Source organism: Oreochromis niloticus, linkage group LG12 (genome assembly GCF_001858045.2).
Source record: "Oreochromis niloticus isolate F11D_XX linkage group LG12, O_niloticus_UMD_NMBU, whole genome shotgun sequence".
NCBI classification, from domain to species: Eukaryota; Metazoa; Chordata; class Actinopteri; order Cichliformes; family Cichlidae; genus Oreochromis; species Oreochromis niloticus.
This window is the reverse complement of record NC_031977.2, coordinates 33,389,701-33,404,450: the sequence shown is the minus strand read 5'-3', so window position 1 is coordinate 33,404,450 and position 14,750 is coordinate 33,389,701. Positions and strand designations below refer to the sequence as shown.

General features: G+C 37.8%; 1 protein-coding gene across 1 annotated transcript; it reads right to left on the bottom strand.

Moving 5' to 3' along the window:
* Positions 1 to 7,011: 7,011 nt before the first annotated feature.
* On the bottom strand, positions 7,012 to 8,878 carry LOC100697780 (C-X-C motif chemokine 10). The gene is made up of 4 exons (XM_003444460.4): positions 8,733 to 8,878; positions 8,136 to 8,253; positions 7,557 to 7,637; positions 7,012 to 7,220 (listed from the first exon to the last, which is right to left on the bottom strand). Exons 1-4 carry the CDS (start codon positions 8,794 to 8,796, stop codon positions 7,172 to 7,174), a joined length of 312 nt encoding a protein of 103 aa, XP_003444508.1. The 5' UTR covers positions 8,797 to 8,878; the 3' UTR covers positions 7,012 to 7,171.
* Between the last annotated feature and the right edge of the window lie 5,872 nt (positions 8,879 to 14,750).

The window sequence follows — 14,750 nt, the reverse complement described above, 5'->3', positions numbered from 1 at the left end:
GACCTGATGAATTCAACATTTAACACTTCTGTTGCATTAGGTGGAGGTGCAGGTAAATTACTAAATGAGATTGAATAACATTAACACCACTCAATCACTGTGATAAAGCCAGTGTTCCTGCTGTGGTTTACTTCAGATCTGGTGTAATTAATCCTACATAATTTTTTGTTTTCGGGTTACTGCTTTTTTATACTTACAGTTAAATTTAAATATGATTATCAAGTGGAAATATCAAGAAAAAAGGGGCTTAAAGGGGATAAAAGGGACCCAAAGCTGTAGTTTTATTTTTGGGCTGTGGTTTTGGCCTCTGCACGTACTTTCATCAGACTCAGCTGCTTTGCCCATTGGTGTTGGTGTTCTCTGACTTCAAGGTTATTTCCCTGTCTGAATTAACTAAGGTTGTAAACGCAGCTCAATGTACAACCACAGTTGGACTGGCCATTGGGCATACCTGGAGGCCGATGGTGATTTTTCATTTTTATGGCCCAATGTTTTGTTTGTTTGTTTGTTTTGTAACGGTATAAACAGATGATGTAAATGTGTAAAGATTGTGTATGTTTCTGTTCTGTGTCTTGTGTACTGTTTGTTTGTATATGTGTCTTTCTTGCTGCTGTTACACCCAAATTTCCCCTTGTGGGACAATTAAAGGATTATTCTATTCTATTCTATTCTATTCTATTCTATTCTATTCTATTCTATTCTTTTTTTTCCCGCCTGTCCCGTTTGGCTCTTTTGCCATCAGAATTATTGTCTAAAGGCAAAGAAAGATGCCCAACGGATTTACTTTACCAAATGGACCATCCCAGCCTTGCTGTATTTGATTCACCTTTGCTTTTATTGTTTATTTTATTTTATTTTCACTTGCTAAACATGGGACAGACTTGACTGGGGAAAAGAAAAGGGAGAAAGAAAGAGGGAAAGAAAAACAGCAGGGAAGAGGAACGGTGATAATGGGCAAAAACCAAAAACCAACAAAACAAACAGACAAAAATATACATATATCAATCACCTGGATCACCTGTTGAGAAAGAAAAAAGAGAAAACAAGCAAAAAAAAAAGAGCAATATAATAAACAACATCATCGCGATGATCTATGTGAATATAACAGTAAATACTAAATATTGAATATTATTGTGCAGCACGTAAGATCGACAGCACACAGTATGCTTTGAGGTAGGAGCCAAAAAGTAGTTTGTGTGTGTGAGCACCCGTGTGTACACCTGTGCGCATGAGCGCGCTTGTATTTATTCTATTCTATTCTACACAATGAAAGGCGGTGGATTGGTCAGCTGGTCATGATCGACTCTGGGCTGGACCAATTACAATACATCCGTACTGAGGTGAAAAGGAATGTGATTTTCCCCGTACTTCAGCTAGAATGAAAAAAAGACACAAAGCTGGAGTTATTCTGTGTCTTTAGCCCAGACACAGGAGATGTCCTTACTGAGTCATCGGATCTGAACAGGTGATGGACAAACAGGTTTAGCTTTTAGGTGACATGAATGAGTTGAAGGGAAGTTACGAACTGTTTCTGAGAGACAAATAACACCAGTAACACCAAGATCCTTTTCAAAGTAGCTGACAGCAAAGTTTGCCAGGGGGCCAGGTAGGGCATTAACAGGGAAAGGGGGGCACAAAGAAATACTTTTCTTTTCTATTCTCATTTAAAATGTCTAGCTTTTAATAAATAATTATCTGAATCTTACAACCAAAGTGGTCATCTGATGTAAAATGTATTGAAATCATACATATATTCCAACAAGATAGTGTACATCACTGTCACAACAGCGTTTGTTTTTATTCAAAGGCTTTATGGCTTTTCCTATAATACCTGGTGGGCCGGTCACTAGTCAAAATGCCGGGCCGATTTTTTGTCCCAGTCCAGCCCTGTATACAACCTGGATCCTCTGCCAGCTTGGGCTATAAAGGAACTGTGGTCAGTATTAGGACCTTACATTCTGTTTCTGTGAAATACTTCATTGACAACCAGAGTTCTCCCTGGCTGTTTTAAATCATCTGTGGTAGTACTGATCTTGAAAAAGCCTCGAATGGATGTTGACATAAGTTGCAAACTATAGACCCATCTCATATTTATCTTTTTTGTCCAAGGTCTTTGAAAAAGTTGTTTTTAAGCAGCTCACCGACCGATCTGTCAACAAATAATCTGTTTAAGCCATTTCATTCAGAAACAGCTTTAATCGAAGTGGTAAATTATCTTTTATTAGATGCAGACAACGATCGCACTTAAGTCTTATTACTGCTAGATCTAAGTGCTGCGTTTGAGACTGTGGATTACTGTATTTTATTGGATAGGCTAGAAGTAACGGAGTAAAGTCCTACCTGTCTGGGAGATCTCAGACTATTAGTTTTAAAAATGATCTCTCTGAGACCTGTGCTGTGAGCCATGGGGTCCCTCAAGGATCAGTACTTGGCCCACTGCTGTTTTCTCCCCATCTGCTGCCTCTTGGTCTTCTTCCACATTCTTTTAATGTAACCTTTCATTGTTACGCTGATGACCTGCAGCCACATGTTCCTTTAACCATTGGAAACTGTTTAAATTTGTTTAAATTAGAAGCTTGTCTATCTGCAATTAGGGGCTGGTTATCTGATAACTTCCTGCTTCTTAAGACAGATTTGATGGTCATTCGACCACAAAAATTTCAGTGCTTGTACAAAAATTTCCTCTTGAAAATTGATGACTATGTCATAAATTGCAGGGGCAAGGTAAAGAACTCTCCTTCGAGTCTCATGTAAAAGAGACGACAAGGACTGCCTTTTATCACCTAAGGAACATAGTTAAAATCAGACAAGTTTTATCACTTGACACTGCAGAGGTTCTTGTCCATAGATTTGTGCCTTTATGCATTGATTATTGTAACGCTCTTCTTTCTGGGTTACCGCAGAAAAGTTTTAGAGGTTTACATATGGTACAAAATGCTGCTGCTCACATTTTAACCAAAACTGGGATATTTGAGCGCATTACCACAGTACAGTGGTCCCTCGTTTATTGCAGAAGTTACGTTCTAAAAATAACCCGCGAAGTAGCCAGCTTTATTTTTTACAATTAATATAGATGTTTTAAGGGTGTAAAACCCGTCACTACACATTTATACACTTTTCTCAGAGAGGCATGAATATTTTCACACTTTTCTCTCTTGTTTAAACATCCTCAAAGTTCAAACCTTTGTAGAAAAATAAGTCCAGTATTATAGAATGAAACCAAAGAACAAACTCTGTTTTCAGGTCCAGAACATGGGAGTAGAGCAGCTGTGAGAGAATTCAACATTAATGAACCAATAGTATGGAAGTAGAGGAAGCAAGAAGAATTAGTTGAGTAAAGTTTGACTTATCTGACTGTTTTGTTTCGCTTAATGCGCCTTATAATCCGAAAAATACAGTCACTTCTACCTTCCTTTAGCATGTCCAGAAGTCTGACTTTTTGTGCAATGGTTAGCATCTTCCTCTGCCTTTTGGGTGCTGCTGCAGGTGCCTTTGACGGTGCAAAACATTTCGTCAACATTGTTGTGTTTGTGGGGAGAAAACTTAGAAACATACGGTACAGCACTTCAGAGTCGCACTGCTAGCAATCGAAGATTTATATAAATTTGAAAAGGTGAATACATACTGTACAGGAAACACGGCACGAGATTAATTGACATGTTCTACAGCCAATCAGGATGCAAAACACAATGCGCTGTAAAAATAAAAAATAAAAAAAAATAAAAGAAGAAGCAAAATTGCACAAACAAGTCTGCGAAACAGTGAGGTCACGAAAGGTGAACCGCAATATAGCGAGGGACCACTGTACTGAAATCTTGTCACTGGTTACCTTGTCAGGTTCAAGCAGATTTTAAGGTCCTGATGCTCACCTACAAGGCTTTAAATTGTTTGGCGCCTTCATATCTCTCTGACATTTTGCACCTCTATGTTCCGTCCTGTGCTCAAGATACTGGCCTTCTAAAAGTTCATAAAGCCAGAAAAAGACTCACTTGTTCGCCGTATCCTACGTGTCTTAATTCTATGCCTAAAGGTTTTACCGGTTCTTATTGCTGTTCCCTTTTGTTTGATCAGATTTTAAACTCTATTGTTCTTTCTATAGTTTATATTTATTTATCTTTTTTATCTTCAAATATTTATTTATTTATTGGAATATACATTTGCATTTCTTTAAAACACCATGGCTCCTGTTCTTTAAATGTGTGTTAGAAATATAAAAGAAATATAACAGACCTATCAGTTAACCTAAAGAGTGATTATATCCAAGCATTTTTCACAGTCCATGTCTGAGGAATGTTGTTTTCAATAAAATAAATGATTTAACAGAATTCAGTGGGCTGAATATATTATTGGAATGTCTGAATGTAGTTTACAGTTGGTCAGCCTGCTAAAGTAACAGCTGTGATGACTAATAACACTTTAACACTTTAACATTAACTAATGCTTTCGACACTATTTCTCACTCTATTCTCCTCAGTAGGCTAGCCTCCATCAGTCTCTCCCATACGCCACTAGCTTGGTTTAAATCATGCCTGTCTGATCGCACTCAGTATATTCAACTCAAATCCTTTACTTCTCAGCACTTTCCTCTGACCACTGGCGTGCCCCAGGGATCTGTCCTGGGCCCCCTTTTTTTCATCTTACTCAAAAATCCATCCACAAGCTCCAAAGCCTCCAGAACTCTGCTGCCCGTATTATCACCAGGACCCCTTCTATCCACCACATCACTCCTGTCCTTCAGCAGCTTCATTGGCTCCCGGTCAAATGTCATATCAATTTCAAAGTACTCTTGTATACATTTAAGGCTATTCCTCATCTCTCTCCTCCATATCTCTCTGATCTGGTTCAGATCACCACCCCATCTCGGTGTCTTAGATCGTCTTCTTCTCTTTCTCTCTCTGTCCCCTCCCCCCATCTTGCCACCATGGGGAGCAGGGCTCCTCGACTCTGGAATTCCCTACCTCCTGATTTAAGAAATATCTATTCCTTCTCTCTCTTTAAGTCCCAACTCAAAACTCACTTGTTCAAAATAGCTTATCCCACATAACCTCTCCACTCTGCTATTTTAAATTTGTTTTTTGTCTTATGCTTTTATGATTGTGTAAACTACTTGCTTTTATGTTGCTTTTATTATTCTGCTGTGTACAGTGTCCTTGAGTGTTCTGAAAGGTGCTTTCAAATAAAATGTATTATTATTATTATTATTAATGCTGAAGGACGACATCAGTCATGACTGAAACTTTACTTTCACCACTATATGAGCTACCTGGATAATATCTGCCTCTCTTGAGGGACTTTGAAAGTGGCTTCTGTCTCTGTGCTGGGGATCAGCGTGTCTAATTTACACAAGCGTTTTTTTAATAACGACTATCTAATAGCCCAAGCTATTTAAGAGTGGGTGGCTCTGCCTCACATGGTCGGTGCGAACACCAGCCAATCATGATTGGGATAAGTGCTTCTGAGGAATACACAGGGAGGTGCATCCCATAGTGAGACTTGGAAACAAATGCTAGGAATGAGAACTCTTCATTATTAGAAACTTTGGTTATGTGTAAAAGCAGAAAAACTCTCATTTAATGCACTGTTAAAAATTTCATGTCAAGCAAGTCAGGAGTTCCACACACCTTCAAAGCAGATGACCAACTGTTATTTTCTAAATCTGAATTTTTAAAAAAATCCCTACACTGTTGTTTTAGTAGTTTTCAGGTAAGAGGATAAAAACTGGGCGTGCGTCTTCAGGCCACCAGCAGTCACCAACAAAGGTGCTACTCTAGCTCTCAAGAGAGTTTTTAAAGAACCACATTTAAAACTGTTATCAATGAAGGTGGCATGCAGTTCTTCCCCACACTGGTTCCCAGTCCAACAAGCGTCCACCGCAGGCAGGAGGAAGCACTCAGTCAGCTTCCTCTGATTGGAAAACTTTCAGCTGTGGTGAACAGCTCTTACCAAAGCCAAACTTAGCCTCATGTTTGGTAATTAGGCTAAGTTTAAATAATGTGGGTCTTGCTGCTGTCTTTGTTTAGTTCCTCTAACTTAGGGACTATCTGGCTGTTTGAAAGTCTTCAGTGTATGTTCATACCGATTCCTCTAACACAAACATAAAATTCTGTGAAAGTGTTCTCAAAAGGGGGAAGTCATTTTCTCGCAATGTTAATGTTAATTTACATTCATGTAAAGCCTGATTACGTTATAGCGAAATCTTGAGGGTTATTGCAGCTTATCCTTAGAAACACTTTTCATAAGTCCCCAACTGTTTATTGGTGTAAAATTGATATAAAGCCATATAACTTAGGAGCTACAATTCTACCATGATTGTGGTATGGATTTTCAACATACAGAAAGGACCACATAAAGATGAAAATCATCATGTCACATTTGTCCTCTGACCTCTCCTTCAAGGTCAATAGATTTATCTGAAGGTCAAACTGTTTATATACAAAATACAATACTATTGCCTTAAAAGTATACACTTCCCAGAGAATAATGTTGCAGTCTAAGAGTGCTTTGTGTTTTTATGTTTAAAGAAAACTTTAGAAAACTTTATTACCGAAATTATAATTTTAATGTAGTTAAAACAGTCCAACAAAACAAAACCAGGATTTTAAACCTCCTACACAGTCCCGAACCCTCCATCACCACCACCCCACACCCCCTGCAGGCAATAAAACTTCATTTTTTAAGTCTTTTTGTCAGTTTTTATTGTCTTTTTTTATATAAAAAAAACAAAAATCCAAATTGCAACATAAATTGAAGTCATAGCACCCTAGTGCTTAAGTGACAAAAACCATCCTAACCAACATGCTAAAATCATCCATTTTTAATCAAACAGTATAAATACATGTTTCTTAAGTAAGAAATAGTAACACTAACAGATACAAAACATATAAAAGGTCAAATCTGTGCATCAATACTGCAGTATTTCATTTTCTTCAATACATTCTTTAAATGGTAAGCCAGCACATTAATACTATCAGGTATAAAAGGTCACATTTAGATCATGGGATTTTGTATATGTTATAATTTTTTTCCCTTAAACACTAAAAATAAATGAAACTGCAAAAAGGTTCAATACAAAACAAAAAGACAGTGAAATAAAAAATGGAAGGTGGGTCAGCCTTCCTATGGGTAATTCACAGCTTGATGACTAAAGGCATCGATGTGCCACGAAACGTGATCAGAAGCCGGAAACAGTGGTTTGCTCAGCAGTTGAGAGGTCATTTTTCCTGTAATCAAAACAAAAGGATGGAGTCAGAATAGCTGGAACAACCAATAACAATCATAAAAATCAGAAAGCAGTGACAGATACAGTAAACTACTATGTGTGGTTGTCAGGGACAACTAATATGGTTTTACTTCCTTTAGACACAACAAGATATACATTGGAGTGAAAAAAATACTCATGTTTGTTTCCAGGTAGCTAAGCTAGATAAATGTAGCATCGAAATTCATTGAAAACAGCAGCTCAGTTAAAAAGATGTTCTCAGCAAGTTAGGTAAATGTTATTTATGTCGGGTCTATTAAATGTGATTATATGTGTTGTAGGTGATAAAGCTTCTTACTTTTGCAGAGTGTTGAGAAGGCCTGGAAACCACTTGGCCTCTGGATCGACACAAATCCTGTTACCATTCCTCACAGTGATGCTGTGAGGAAATTAAAAATGGATAAATGATCACATTGCACACACTTGATTAAACCTGACACAGACTTAAAAGGAAGAAATCAAAGCACAACCCTTTTGCTTTCAGTTTACAGGTCTGTGTACCAAAACGACACCAGACATCAGACCCGTGTGAGTTATAATAGTGTTGCCAGGGGCTCTATTGAGTGTAAAAGCTTTAAAAATAGTGCAACATTTAACAAATATATACTGATATGCTTTTTTGCCAGTGGAATTGACAGAAGGTTCAACTTCCTATTATGAACTTTCACTTCCTATTATAAAGACTACAAGCTTCAGGAAAACATTAGATTAGCACAGTACATGTGAATTATTAGCTAAAATGTACTCATAGCTTTCCTGCTCTGGCTTTGTAGCTAATACCAAAGAGTATTTCAAATTTATGCTCTTTTTAAATTTAGCCCACACCCCACTGAGAATCTGTGCAACCCAGTGCTCAAGATCAGTGGCAAGTACTCACGTGATTTCAGTCCGGGGGCAGTGTCCTGAGGCAGCAGTCACCTCTATCTTCTTGACTGCTCTAGGAGGAACAGGATTCGCGACCATCCGTCTACAGCGGCAGGTGTTGATGGCAAAACCTGAAAAAAAGGATTTAGTTATTATTTTAGTCTGTAGTAGATTAAACCATTCTGACTTTGTTAAAACTTTGTTTGTCAAAATTACTATACATCTATATATGTTTGTACAAATCTTGCAACTTTCAGTCCAATTTCAAAATTTTTCAAACCATTAAGATGCAGCTGAAAGCCCCAGAGAAGCCAGTAAACGGATCTGTTGCTCAGTCAAACATCGGTCTTTAAGGTCAGGTATTACACTCAAAACAAGTGTCAAGGGTAATACCTACAAGCTACTTAAAAAGCTTGTTTTTTTATTATACTGTACTTTAATGCATTTTTAAAAAAACAGAATAAACTATGACATCAGATGAACCAAGACAAGATAAAATACATTTAAAGACGATAATTATGAATAAAATAATGACCTCAAAATCAATGACCCTCCTGTGAGATACCAAAATGTACAAATATTTGTAATTAAAGCAGTAATGTTTTCTTACCATGCAGAGACGCGATGCAACAGCAGAAAGTCAGAGCGACCAGCAGGAGCAGTGGCTTGTTCATCTTTGTGATGGTTGTTTTGATCTTTGAGGACCAGTGAGGATGCAAGAGAGAAAGTCTGAGTGAATGAAGTCGAGTGTGGGTTTATAAAGCTGAGAAAGAGGAAGTAAGTTAGGAAACTCTGCGGCGTTTTTTTTTGTAGTTTTTGCTGGCTGAGCTAAATATGGTAAACACCCCATTTCATCACCACTTACAGTATAAAAAAACTGAGTCATAAAATAAAATAATAAATATAATTTCATATCGTTATATAATAAACATTTTATTATATTGTATTTAGGTTTATATCTAAATGTAAATGTAGTGTACAATTAATATTGGATTTCTTTGATTACTAGATGTCGAAGGCTGGAGGTACACTCAGACACCTCATCAGTCACACCTAATAGTGCTGGATTGGACATCCCTGAGATTTTGGTCCACATTGACACAATAGCATCACACAGTTTCTGCAGGTGTATCAGCTGCACAAGATCTGCCATTCTTCCATATCCCAAAGGTGCTCTATTGGATTGAGATCAGGTGACTGTGGAGGCCAGCTGAGTACAGTGAACTCACTGTGATGTTCAAGAAACCCGTTTGAGATGATCTGAGCTTTGTGACATGGTGAGACAGAAGCAGCGATCGGAAGATGGGTACAATGTGGTCATAAAGACATGGACATGGTCAGAAACAGCACTCATGTTAGCTGTGGGATTGAAACTAAAAATAAATATCCCCTACACCATTAAACCACTACTACCAACTTTGACTGCTGATACAGGCAGGATGGGTCTGTGCCTTCAAGCAACATTTTCCAGTCTTCCATGATGTCAGGGAATTGTAGGATAAGGACCCAGATACAGACCTTCATTCTGAAAACATATCTTTATTGGTGGAAAGCCCAAAACAAGTGCACAACAATCCAAAAGAAACAACAAACAGAATCCAGACAGGAAGACTCACAAGAAAGGGTAACAGATAATCTCACAAAGACAAGGGGAAGATGGCACTATTTATACTCTATACATACAGATAAATGAGACATAGGTGCACACAATGGACACAATCACAGGGGAGGGAAAAGTACACACGCACAAGACACAAAGGAGTACCGAAATAAATCGGGGAGCACTGGGTGGAGGGCCAGCAGACCAAAAAACATATACTAAGGTGGTGCATCATGGCTTTTCCTCAGGAAGGCATGGATATAAAACTGATGACTGGACAGTTCTGTAAACTGCAACTGTTGTGGTCAAGATTCGTGGAAATTCAGGCCAGAACAGATTTAGTATTGGTACTTCACACTGGGTTTAACCTGCCTGGAATCAGGAACAGAAAATACAACAGTGGTACTTAAGAACAACTAGACTTGGCACAGCAGCACTTCTGTATTTGCCTCTGAGGGGCTGCTAACCACTTCCTCTTCTGCTAAGTTATTAAATGGGGGATCTTGTCTCTGACCCTAAAATTAGACTGTGCTTCTCGTATATGAAAATGAGATGTACATTCCAGCAACAAATAAAAAATGATCTATGTGCAGTAAATGTTGGGGACCCCCCCTGATCAATCAATCTTCTTGTTGGATAGAAGAGAACACTAAAAAAGTTGCACTTTTAAAGTTTACCCAGCATGCCACATTCACCTGCCTACAATGACTGTAATAAATGCAACATTCAACACTTGTGTTGCATTTCGGGGAGTTGCAGTGGAGAATAACAGGAAGGGACTAAATAACACCAGCGCCACTCAATCATTGTATAAAAGACAGTGTTTGTGCTCTGATTTTACAGTTTTGATCTGGTGTAATTAAGCCTAAAAATTCCCAACCTTGTAACTTTTCCACAACTGTAAACCCAAATTTAAATATGGTTTTCTACTTCCCCCCTTCATAAAATCTCTGTGGGGTGACTTTATTTGATGTGTGGCTGTAATGACAAAATGTTCAAAACCAGTGGGTGATGTCAGCATGTCCATCCAGCCTGTCTATTGTTTAGCATGCACTGAAGCTGTTATTTTTAAAATCTTCTGTCTTCTCTATACTATTCTTGTGTCTGATTTCCTGTCCAGCTTTCATGAAAGTCTGATTCCCGGAGTTAGTCTCTAGAGTCTCCATAGACACAAACAATTGCAGCATGGTGAATCTTAAAATTAGGGAAAGTTGACAAAGTGCAATGCAAACTACAAACTGGTCACCTTCAAAGTAAAAATTGCGCATTACAGCTCCAACACACGTGCTTCAAACCGTGCATCTTTTATTTTTGCAGAGAATTGGTCTATTTCCAGTTTGCATTGCACTTTTCAGTGTCACTCCCATTCGGCGACTATTTTGTGAGTGTTTGCAGACAACTTATCGTTTTCCATGCAAACTACTGTGAACCACATCAACCTGCTAGTTACCAAAGCAATGTTAACTGCCAGCAACCTCCAGAAACTCTTGGTTACACTCTCCTGTGTTGTTTTCCACCAGTTGCAGCAGATGGCTGCCCCTCCCTGCGCCTGGTTCTGTTGGAGGTTTCGTCCTTTCAAGAGAGAGTTTTTCCTCCCCATTCTCTCCAAGTGCTTTCTCACAGGGGATTGTCTGATTGTTACAGTTCTCTCTGTAATATTGTAGGTTTTTACCTTGCAGCATAAAGCAATACAGTAAAAATATAGTTTTACAAACTGTAGCACAGAACAAACTGGTGAGGATCTGCAGCTGAGGCATGGACATTTCCTTCGAGATTAATAAAGTATTTCTGATTCTGACATTGAGGGTTTTCTAAAAAATTAAATAGCTAGACTCATTTGTGACGCTGCTACTCACAGGTCAATAAGGTCACAGTTGTTTTGTCTTTTTTTACTCCAGCACTTCTTCTTTCTACAGCATTGTCTTTTCTTTGTCACTTTTGCGCTTATGGTCCATTTTGATTCAGGTTTAAGTTGGTATTAGGGTAACTAAAACTTATGCTATCATTTTTACTCTGTGATAATGTAAAAAAAACAACCTCTGAAGCTTAGCTGCATGATGGGTGAGCTGTACTGTAGTCATCAAGTCAACTCCTCGGAGAACCCTTTTCTCATGAGGTGACAAAACAGTCACCTTATGCAATCGTAATTTTCCTAACCAATTTCAAGCATTAAATCTTATTCAGCATATTCAGTTTCCCATTTCTTTTCTTATACAGAATAAGGGAGTAGCAATGTTGATTCCTTTTCATTTTTCTGAGTAACAAAGATTGACCTTTATGTTACTACTTTGAGAAAATTATGGCACTTCCTCTTTTGATTGAGGAATAGATTGAGTCATTAAGGATTGGCTTAATTTACACAATCAATATTAAGACATGAAGACAAATGAACATGACATCTTTTTAAAGGCTCTAATTTTGGGTTTCAAACCTTCTGGTTTGTACTGATTAATTACTGAAACCAAAACTGCCAAGGTGAAGGAAGTGCTTCTCTAATAATTATATCCTGAGTCATTCACGAATGTGCTTTTGCATAGAAACGATACTTCACACCATCTCTGTGATAAACAGGAAACTGCGGATGCCAACACATATGTGAAATGTAACGTTTCCTTAAAGTAGAAAAATCCTTAATTTGACACAGAAAGAATGAGCAACACAGAAAGGTCTGTTGATGATGAATAGGATTTCCTTTAAATAATAAAATGTACAGTGGAGATCAACAGAGTGGGAGAAGTGATTGTTTCAGGTTTTGTTTTGATCACATACATTGTCGCACCCTGCAAATATTATGAAATAAAAAAGAAAACTGTTGCATTTATTTCACCTATTCAGCATAAAACCAGTTACAGTTTCATCATTTTCCCTCCTACACACAAAAATCCGGTTTCCTTAAGTTGTACCCTTTAATTGAAGCAGCATTCAGATATCAGGCTGCGGTTTGCCATGTTATAAACACTGTTAGGCCTCAAAATTTAAAAAAAAATATTATTAGCTAAACTACATTGTGATCGCTGCAAATATAGCATTAGAAAACATTAAGTGTCTGCAAAGAGCAATGATTTTTTTCAATGCTTCTTCAATTCGATTTTATTTATATAGCACCATATAACAACAACAGTCTCTTCAAGGTGCTTTATAATGTACGACAAAGACCCTACTTTAATAGAGAAAATACCCCAACAATCAAACAACCCCTATGTGCAAGCACTTAGCAACATTGGGAAGTAAAAACTCCCTTTTTAACCCTTTCATGCATGAATTATGACAACCTCAATCAGGATTTTTTTCTTAAGTATTTTTATTCATCTGTAGGCATGAAAAAAAAAGATTTTTGAACTCAATTTTTTTAAACATGTACTTTTCAAAGCGTCTTTTACATGTCCACTAAGGTGGACAACATCACCTTTGGAGTGGGTGACAGGGTATGAAGTGATACATCAGTGTCCGATGTAGTGGTTTATGTGTAAGTACACCATCAACACTGACACAAATACAAGAAAACAGCCTTTGAATAGCTGTCCACTTTAGTGACCACTATGGGTGAAAGGGTTAAAGGAAGAAACCTGCAGAAGAACCAGGCTCAGGCAGGGGCAGCTATCTGCCGTGACCTGTCGTGGGTGATGTGAGAAAGACTTTTAGGGCCAAATACAATAACTTGCCTGAATTTAGAAGGAGGAAAGGATGTCATCCAGGTCTTTATGTCTTTAAGACATTCCAGCAATTTAATTAATTGGTTAACTGGCTTCATGGATAAATAAAGTTGGGTATCAGCTGCATAGCAGTGACTATGTATCCTGTGTCTTCTAATGATACTGCCTAGAGAACCACCTATAATGTAAACAGAAACGGCCTTAGCATGAAAGGCTGTGGAACTGCATAATTCACCTTTCTGTGCTCTGAAACCTGACTGAAAGTCTTCAAATAAACCATTCCTCCATGTTTATAAGTGGAGGAGTGCATGGATCTCTACAGCAGGCAAACCAAAATAGAAATCACCTTCAGAAGATCAACTCAGCATTTTAAGGGGGAAGAAAGGAAACGCAGGTCACGTTCATTGATCAAACAAGTCTTTCCTCTCTTCAGGTTAAACAGAGTGAAAAGATTTGTGGCTTTTGTATTTGAAAAATTTTGGTCATTTAACATGGAAACTTAACAAGTTTGCACATAAAATAAAATCTTGGGAATTAACTTTATTTTCTTTATTTTCAGTTTTCAAAGCGAGGGAGAGCGTGACATTCATCTCCTCTTATTCTTCAAGGTGGACATAATCTACTCTTTTGCATATTTTTATCATTGGAATCGACTAGAGTAGCTCTGCACAATTCACATCTCAAAATAATCTTTATTTACTTTGGCTGGGCTTTGGTCCAGCCCCTCAGTTCATCCTCTGCTAGAAGCAGGCTGCCTCTGTAAATCAACTTTTGTCTGGTTAACTGCTTATTTTCTTAGGGAAATGGCTAGTTAAAAACGATTTATATATGCGTTTCAAACAAGCTTGAAAGGCAGTATTTGGTATGACTACCTTCATTTTTCAAAACACCCTCTAAATCTTCAGGAATAATTCTCCAGTTTTTTTGAAAGACATTCAAAGCTCTTCTTTGGATGATGTCCCAATTCTTGGAAGAAATGAAAAGGGGCTCAGTGCTGTACTAAAACCTAAAATATAGATACAATGAAGAAAGTTTTAAAAAGTAATGCATCTCAAACATTTCTCAGCATGATCTGATCTAATCGGGTTTTGCACCAACTTCCATGCCAGCTTGAGTGCATTTTAAGCTTAAAGTATCACATGCAGACAGTGAAAAACTGAAGGCCGAATAGAAACCTTTCACCTCCATGTCTCAGACTTCTGGACCTTTTTTTCTTGGACTTTACTTCAAGTTAGATGATCCAAAAATACGCAGTTTGTTTCAATTCTTTTCTTTCTTTCTCTTCAAGGGCCGTGTGCTGCAAAAGTAGATCAAAAGTATCCAGCAGATTTTAAAAAAAGCTAAGTTCAGGAAAGCACACTTGACTGCAGACACT

What these genes read in the sequence shown, in the direction of transcription:
- LOC100697780 (XM_003444460.4), bottom strand. Translation starts at nt 8,796, where the DNA reads ATGAACAAGCCACTGCTCCTGCTGGTCGCTCTGACTTTCTGCTGTTGC. An exon ending in TTGCATCGCGTCTCTGCATG is followed by an intron (nt 8,254 to 8,732) that starts GTAAGAAAACAT and finishes CCTTTTTTTCAG; the next exon opens with GTTTTGCCATCAACACCTGC. An exon ending in CTTCTCAACACTCTGCAAAA is followed by an intron (nt 7,221 to 7,556) that starts GTAAGAAGCTTT and finishes TTTTGATTACAG; the next exon opens with GAAAAATGACCTCTCAACTG.